Below are 9058 nucleotides of genomic sequence, written 5' to 3' on the forward strand. Positions count from 1 at the left end.
ATCCCTTTTATTTTTTATTAATTATCAATCTAAAACAGTTATATTGTTCATGTTTGTTATGTTAACTTTTAATAGAATATTTTGGATATTTGTATTGAATATTTTCTTTTCTGTAATTAAGTTATTTTGCAGTACTTTGCGTATATTTTTATTTCCTCTTTATTTGTTTACACCAAGGCACATTCCTCTAAAAATCTTATTAAACCCTATTCTGATTATGAAGAAGCATTTTGTTAAACACATATAATGAGATTATTGTTTATGGGTAAGAAAGACAAGTTACATTCAAGTATGTTACTGACATTTATATTTTAAGCATTGCGCTATTAAATAAAGTGTTTTTCTTTGCGTTGTTTAAGATATCCTGTTTTAAAGTCCATAGCATGAGTCAAGATCCCAAAACACTTCATCCTACACTTCCCATAATGCAACTGGATAGAGTCTTTTCATTAGACTGCAAACTCATTGTTCCAGCTTGTAAAACAGGCCTCTGTTGACTAATACGCAGTTTCATGGCCCAAGGGACTTTAACACTGATGACATCACTGTGACATCATCAGGGCCCTTTTCTTTTCAGACTTGACAAAACTCCACATCAGAGTAGGACTAACCTAACCCAACCTAACCTGTGTCTCTGTGTCGCTGCAGCCCAGCTGGAGTTCGTCCAGATCCTGGTGATCGTGGTGGTGATGATGGTGATGGTGGTGGTCATCACCTGTCTGCTGAACCACTACCGCCTATCAGCACGCTCCCTCCTCTCCAGACACGCCCCCGCACGCAGCAGACACCTGCCATTGGCCAACGTAAGTCCAACGTTTACATTCAGTGTGTCCTGACGCTTGTGGATGTAGATTGTATCCAGATGTTTATTTATCCACACTGCTCGTCCATATCCGACCAGAAATGGGTGTGAAAAAAGTAAATCAATACTTAATTGAACATGTAAATGCAAAAACATAAGAAAAGCATATTGCATAAAACAGATTTATATACTTTATGTTTGTTAATTTTGCAACTGGTTGCTTCAAACTTTAACTTCTGGTTTATAAGATGCATATTTTTCCAAAGTGTAAATGTGGGTTCACATTTAGAATCAGAAAATACTGTCAACAACGATAAAATGTTAATAAAATGTTCTACAAATTAGGAAATGAATAATAAATTAACAAACCTCGCTTTAGATGTATAATCAGAATACATATTGGGAGGAAACTGGAATATTTGGTAAATATAAGACAAGATTTGAGTCTGAGAAAAAATTCTCATTTAGAGAAAAAGCCCTTTAAAGATATGTTTTGTAAAATGACATATATTTTGAAGACACTACAGGTGAATAGGGTGAAATAATTACCTGATAGCTATCACCATGAAACTTCATCAGTTCATTACTGACATTGAGGGAAAATTATGTTAATACATGCAAATTAGGCTTTATCTAATGGTGAATTTGGTGATTTTAGGAGAAATCTATGGACACAAATAGACAAAATATTAGAATAAATCCCCAATTGTGTATTTTGGGTGTTCTTTCCACTAATTGGACCAAAGACAAAAGCAGCAAAATCTCTAAATTGACCAGTGCATGAAAAAACACAACAGTGTCTCCGTTTGATGAAAAAACAGAATCAGAAGAAACATCAGAGTTTGAGGAGCGCCGAGTGACACCATGTGACCACAGTGATGAAACGCTGCCGCAGGCCAACGCTAACACACTGACTCATTTCTTCATTAAGGGGCTGCAGCGGCTCGCAACGAATATTTATAAAAAGAAACCAAAAAAAACACACTTACACTTTAGGCTTCTACAAACATACGACTTCACTTGTGCTGCTGCTGAATCACTGATGTGTGTGTGGCTCCAGTCTTCAAGTAAGACATGAGTAAAGGATGAGGCATAGACACACACACTCTCTCACACACACACACACACACACACACACACACACACACACACACACACACACACACACACACACACACACACACACACTCAGCTCCTGATAGGCTCAGGGGAGTCATTGTCCTAGTTAATGTGGATTAGCAGACGGACACACTGACACACAAGCAGACAGGCAGGAAAAACTCGCCATAGAACAAAGTGGGAAAAGTTCCTTCCAGACATTGTTAAAGAAGCAAAGAAGAACATTATTTCCACAACAGTGTGTTTTCATTTCTGAGACTTCATTCATCTAAGAGGGGAAATGGGGTCATTACATCAGCCCAAAGAAAGTCAGAAGATCTGCGGCGATGCAGAGACAATAACGTGCGCATGACTCAACACTGTGATGAATTAAACAGAAACGATTCGGCAGTTAGAGCTTCACGGTTCACTGAGACAACACTGTGAAAATATGAGAATGTTTTAAAAAGTGTTTGTTGTGCTCCACTGGAGCCCTCTAGTGGTCATAATGGTAATCAAACAATAAAAAAAGACATTTCGTTTTTCCCTCTGAATAAATGACTCAAAGAAGTTTGCTTAAAAATGCCAACATTAAACTAAAGTTTAATCAATAATCTGTATGCATCAGGGATCATTCTTCTAAGTGAAAGACAACATCAGGCCTTACTTAAACTTGCTTTACTAATTTTGAAAAATAAAATGTAAAAAAAAATCGTATTAAAGTCACGGCTTGTCTAAATATCTTGGGACATACTTTCTGTCATCATAAAAAAATATATAAAAACAAAAAGATGCAATAAATATATTTAAAATATTAACTGCAATACTAAAATAAGTATCATCAGAAGACTAATTAGCATAAAAGATGCTGTATAATATGATGTTGGAATATTTTGGACTGAGTCCTTAAATATTGTACATATACTCATCATGTATTCTCTGTTTCTCTTTATCAGTTTTAAATAAATCAGCTTTAGTTTTTGACATGAAATAAAATACAATATTTGCATGACAGGTGTAAACAGCACTAAATGCACATTTGATTATTTTTGTAAATGGGTTTAATTCAAAGTGAAATGACTGAATAGATCAACTCAAAGATGCTCTCTCTCTCTCTCTCTCTCTCTCTCTCTCTCTCTCTCTCTCTCTCTCTCTCTCTCTCTCTCTCTCTCTCTCTCTCAGGAGGGGAGTCTGTGGTCTTCTGAGGCTCCGGGGACAAACAGCGGTCTAAACGAGGTGAGCGGAAAAAACATTTAGATCATTTAAACAGAAATCAGATCAATCAGTGTATTAGAACCCAGTTTATTATTTATTCTGATGTTTCTCCTCACAACAGCACCAGGTGTACAACCCTCGCCCTCCAGACAGAGTCTACCTGCAGAGGGAGCCTCAGCACACCCACTCTCAGACCCAGTCCCAGTCCCAGACCCAGTCCCAGTCCCTGCCTCCGCTGCAGTCCCAGCGCTTCCAGCACACCTACGCTCCGAGTCGCTTCCAGCCGACGTACCCCTACCTGCCCCAGAGCCTCATCGACCTCTCCCCCCCACCATCTGCCTCTCGGACGGGGAGGAGCCTCCGCCCTACCAGGGACCCTGCACCCTGCAGCTCCGAGACCCAGAGCAACAGATGGAGCTGAACCGCGAGTCGGTCCGAGCGCCGCCCAACAGAACAGTGTTCGACTCCCATCCCATCACCCCGTCCAGCTCCTGTCTGCAGGCCAGGTAACAAGAGCAGCAGCGAAACTTAAACCTTGGTTCCTTTGGTCTAAACGCAAATAAAGCCCCTGTTAGTGAGCAGGAACTTCCTCTGGGGACTAGGAACCTTTTGAGGAACTCAACCACAGGGACCAGGGTCTTTAATTAGGTTCCAGGGCCTTTTAACCCACCTAAAAGGCCCTGGTCAAGTGGGTGGTACTTTCTAAAAATACAAGAACGGGGTCTATTGTTGTTGGTAAAGAGTTCCTCCATCTTTGACCCTACTTTTCTTTATGTAGTCTCATTTTTCTACTCCTACATTTGTTTTGGTCCTTGTTGCTCCGCTCCCATCTGTCTCATTTATGTCCCTTGTCGTTTTGCTTCCAGTCTGCAGGCTCCTCCTCCGAGCGTCCATTCGGGGGTCAGTGTTCTAGAAGCCCAGGAGGCCTCGTCCCGGCATCAGAAGCAGGGCTCTCGAGTGGAGGGAGCTCCTCCGACCTACAGCGAGGTGATCGGACACTACTACCACCCGACCTCCCACAACCACCGGACTGTGTCGTCCCCGCCCCCGTCCTCGCTCATACACGGCCTGCTCCGACCGCCGCCACAGCAGCGGGGAAACGTGGACAACAGGAACGCGAGGAATACGAAGGAGAAATCCCAGAAGCCCCAGCAGGTGTGACAGTACCGCCTCCTTCTCCCTCGCCTGCAGGGGGAAAACCAGGATTTTGGGATGTGGTCCGTTAGCCGATGAGGAACTACCTGAATGGTTTAATGGTTTTAAGGGCTGGTTGGCGTTAGTTGTAGTCGTAGCTGACGTGGGGTCAGTTTCACAGTTTCTTAAAGAACTCCTGGAAAACCACATCACTCCCGCAGAGCACAGACGCAGGAGACAATCTGGCACTTCCTGTTCCACGGCTTCTTATTTCCTGTGTGAGGAGGCGCTTCAGATGATGTCAGAGAGGAAGGGCCGAGGGTGCAACTCCACCTCATCCCTCCTCCGTCAGACTGATCTAACTTCATTCATTATAAATATTTACTCGTTCTGTTTGTTTCTATAGAACTGTTTTGTTTGTTTGTTCGTTTTTGTTTTTTTTGGCGCTTACGAGAAAAATCTTTCTATCCAGGCAAACGGCGAAACGTTGCAATCTTCTTGGTTCTTCCAGGTTTTTTTTTCATTTCTAGTGATATAACCCCCCCCTCCCTCCACCTCGCTGCTTTGACTCCATCTAGTAACCAACGCTGGCAGTGACTCCTGCACCGTGCTTCAGCTGCATCACGGTGAAAGAGTTTCGATTTAGTTAGCGCCATCTCGAACTAGCTTAGCAGTCGTAGCACAGAGCTAATAGCCCTCGAGCTAAAAGTTCTGCCTTACAACGACCAACTGATTCAGGAGTTTTCGCTTACATCCTTTTCACTTTTTTTATTATTTTATGTTTCCTAAAGAAGGTTTGCACAAAGTTCAAGACCGCAATATGATTGACATGAGAGAAAACAGAGAAAGTAAGGGGTATTTTTCTAAACTAGATAGATTTGAAGAGTAAAGATGTTTTTGTTTTTTGTTCTTCTTCTGTTTATATATGTTGTCTAGTTTTAGAGAAAGAAAACATAATTAATCTGTTGGGGTGCCAACTTTCACGTTGAACATTTCGCTGCATACGCGTTGGTATGTGTTACATTTTGAGCATACACACACACACACACACACACACACACGTATGTGAACTGAGAGCGAAACTCAAAAGCACGAATTCACGAGTTATTTATATAATTGCTGAAAAGAATTGCACTATTTTTTTAGTATGCGCAGATGGAACGTGTGTGAGAGAGACTTTTATTGTGAAGGAGCTCTGTCCATTGAGGCGTAAAGAGAGCGGGAGGCATGAAACCACAGGGGGCGGGGCTTACCGGAGGGTCGGTCCGGCGCCGTGCACAGCCGGTCAGTGTCACCATCACATATCATGGGGAGAGTCTGACTTGGGTTTCGACGGACTCGGATCCACCGTTTACTGAACCATTGATACGAAAATGAATAAATCCCTCGTTTATGCAAAAGTCCGAGTCCTGCGAGCCAACCGCAAGTCAGCATCCAACCTGTGGGGCCCAATCAGAAGCTCTGCTTGTAGCTCTCTCTTTCTCTCTTTCTCTCATCCCATTGGCCGAGTCGTTAGCCAATCCCAAAGCTGGCTGTCGCTACCTCAAGCCAAGCACATACGAGTCCATCAGACTTTGCCCCATCGAACGAAAGTCTGAGCTAATCACGACAAAGTGTAATGTAAACAGTAGAAAGTTAGCTTTTAATTCTGCTGTGTGTTATTTTATTTAAATGTCAGATTATTTTTGTTCATTGGGTGAGAAGAGAGAGAGAGAAACGATGCAGATCCAGTGAGGCCTACTGTAACGAAGCACGGTCGCCCCACAGGCCCTCAATGAGTGATACGCTGACTGTGCACCGCCGTGGCCGCACACACACACACACACACACACACACACACACACACACACACACACACACACACACACACACACACACACACACACACACACACACACACTTCGCCCCTGTCGCAGGCATCTCTGAGCACTTTACTGCACCAGGAACGAGACAACAATCGTCCGTCAGCCAGCAGCAGACGATAAAACTTGCGGTAGAACCCTTTAATATTTTAGCTCAGAGTAGTTCAAACCTTTAGAGCCACACTTTAAAAAAAAGATGCAAAGAGTTATGCTCCAGAATTCTAAACATCCTTAAACGGGAAAACAAAATATAATCCCACCACCTGGAATCACCGGATGGATGTCGCTTTAAAGTTTCAGCACCAACATTTGCTCAACTTACTTTGAGAAATGTGTTTATTTTTACAAAACTATTTTCATTTCTTAAGTGTTATATTTTCTTTATACAAGCAGAACTTTGGCTCAATAAAAAAACAGTCCAAAAATATGTATTTACATCAGGAACTATCTTATCAAAGAATAAGAAATAAGTTCTCGATTGTGACCAAACAGTTTTGGATATTCAGTTTTTTTGTTTTTTCTTCCCGTGGTGGATATTTCACTTTTGGAGCAGAACTCTTTGTGCGTTGAACGCAGCATGAGGCGAGTTGTCTCAAATAAAGACACACCGAAGTGTTGAAAAGTGACACGAGTGTTGACGGCAACTCGTCCTCTGTCGTCTCTTTTGAGAGTTCGGGGCTAAAGGTCAAAGTTTAGCTCGCTAACGTAGAAGATTAGATCGTTTATAGGTTGTTTTTTGTCTTTTTTTTTTCTTGTGTGAAAAGTTGTTGGAACCTCTTTTGAAACCGGCTGGTTTGAGGTTCGACAGTTGAATTTATGTTGATGTTTCCTTTCGTGTCCGGCCTTTATGCAACAGCGCCCTCCACAGGGAGCGAACCAAACCACCGCCAAAACCTCCCGAACTTTGTAGCCTGAGGAGAAGAGAGCCCCCCAAAAAAAGACATTTTATAATCAGATACTATGAATCCTTAAATCCTTAAATCCTTAAATCATTTTCTTTCTCATGTTTCAGTGTTACATCAGAGTCACAGAGCCGGTAGTCTTCAGTCAGACAGATAAATTCCTGGTGATCTTTGAAAAGACAAGACGTCCTTTAACAGGGATTTCCACCGGTTAGAAGTCATATCCAGAATCCTAAAAGATTCTAGATTAAGGAATCTTTGAGGATTCTGGAAATACATAAATATCTTTAAAACACAGGAAGGACATTCTGGTAATCAGTAATTACGCTTTCAGAATAACAGATTGACTCAACAGACTATAACTCTTTCTAAACAGCATCAAAGCCTCTTGAATTGGATTTTTGTCCCTGTTTAAAAAAACATGGGATTAAATTTAGACAAACAGGCTCTTCCTCAGATTATCAGTGGATGTGCAATCATACAAATCCTGCCTTAAACTTCTGTTACAGAACAAAAAGACAAATGATCAGAAGTCATTTCTTTGTCATTCTGTCTTGTTTACCGTCTCTCCTCCTCCCTTTGTTTCCCGGTGCTGATCTGCCGTGTCAGCACATTGTATTTAATGACGATCACTTTAAGAAAAACACACAAAAAAAGAAAATCACGATATAAAGAAATGAATCATTGACCCAAAGCAGCTAAAGGAGAGACGAGTGAATCAATCAAAGTGTGAATCACCTTTGACCTTGAGATGAGATTATCAGCCCCGTGTCCCAGTACAAGTTTAGATCTTTTCTTTTCTTTTCTTTTCCTCCACTAGTGTTATATTTGTGTTTGAACTGGGCCGTTTCCTTTTTTTAAAGTGGTTTGGTTCCCTGGAGGGTTCGCAGCGGGTATCAGAAGGCTGGACAGGCTCCGATCGGGGCGTTGCCGTAGAAACAAAAGATAGTTTCTAATAATTTAAAAAGTGTTATGAGAAGTGAAACAGCGGAGGATTAATCTCTCGCTTCAGGGAATCCTGCGCTGGCTGACGATACAAAAAAAACAAAAATTAAAAAAAAGACAGGAGGAGGAAGAGAGAGGAGGAGGGGGAACTCCCTCAGAGGCTCAGTGGAAGCACAAATTACACACTACACACACACACACACACACACACACACACACACACACACACACACACACACACACACACACACACACACACACACACACACACAGTGGTTTGTTTACATGCAGAAAGGAGAGAACAGCTCAGTTTTCTGTTCTTTTATGAAGCAGTAAAGCACAATAACTGAGAGAAGTTCACCTTAAAGGGACAGTTCACCCCGAAATCGAAAAATACATATTTTGTTTTTGTTACGCTATTTATCAGTTTATAAAGTTTTGGTGCGAGTTGCAGAGTTTCGGAGATATCAGCCGTAGAAATGGGCTTGTGGTGATCAAAGTGCAAACAAAAAAATACAGGAACTTTTGTAGGAACTATTTTCTTTCTACCGTAGTTTTCTTTTTTGATATATTTTTTGGGCGCTTTGAGCTCCACAAGCCAAGTGTCATAGTCCCATTACTTACTGATAAAGACTTCTACAAGTCAGAGACAAAATATGTTGTTTTTTTGTGGAGTGAACTGTCCCTTTAAATGTAATCCACATGAACTAGTGTTCACATATGAAACCAATCAGGTTTCAGACTCCTGAAATGTGTCCAAGCCAAAAACAATCTGTTTGAACTGGTCACACATTTCTCTTTGCTATAATCCAGAGTGAGTGTTTTTGTTAAATCAGCGGACTATGTCTTTTCCCAGAGCAAAGAGTGTGTATGTGTGTGTGTGTGTGTGTGTGTGTGTGTGTGTGTGTGTGTGTGTGTGTGTGTGTGTGTGTGTGTGTGTGTTAATGTACACTGACTTGCCCTGGGAAACACTCCAGCCGTCTAGACAAAAACTAAACACACACACACACAGAGCAGACTAAACAAACTAACCTAAGAACCAGAGCTTACACACACACACACACACACACACACACACACACACACACACACACACACAC

The 9058-nt window shown here is 41.7% G+C and overlaps 1 protein-coding gene across 1 annotated transcript; it reads left to right on the forward strand.

The window, feature by feature from the left end:
- Window positions 1-683: 683 nt before the first annotated feature.
- Window positions 684-4276, forward strand: LOC129106278 (protein TMEPAI-like). The gene is given in 5 exon segments (XM_054617661.1): window positions 684-803; window positions 3083-3136; window positions 3237-3434; window positions 3437-3621; window positions 3982-4276. Coding segments are annotated over 5 exon segments (846 nt in total). The 5' UTR covers window positions 684-689.
- Window positions 4277-9058: the final 4782 nt, after the last annotated feature.

The sequence above is a fragment of the Anoplopoma fimbria genome, chromosome 17 (assembly GCF_027596085.1).
Source record: "Anoplopoma fimbria isolate UVic2021 breed Golden Eagle Sablefish chromosome 17, Afim_UVic_2022, whole genome shotgun sequence".
NCBI classification, from domain to species: Eukaryota; Metazoa; Chordata; class Actinopteri; order Perciformes; family Anoplopomatidae; genus Anoplopoma; species Anoplopoma fimbria.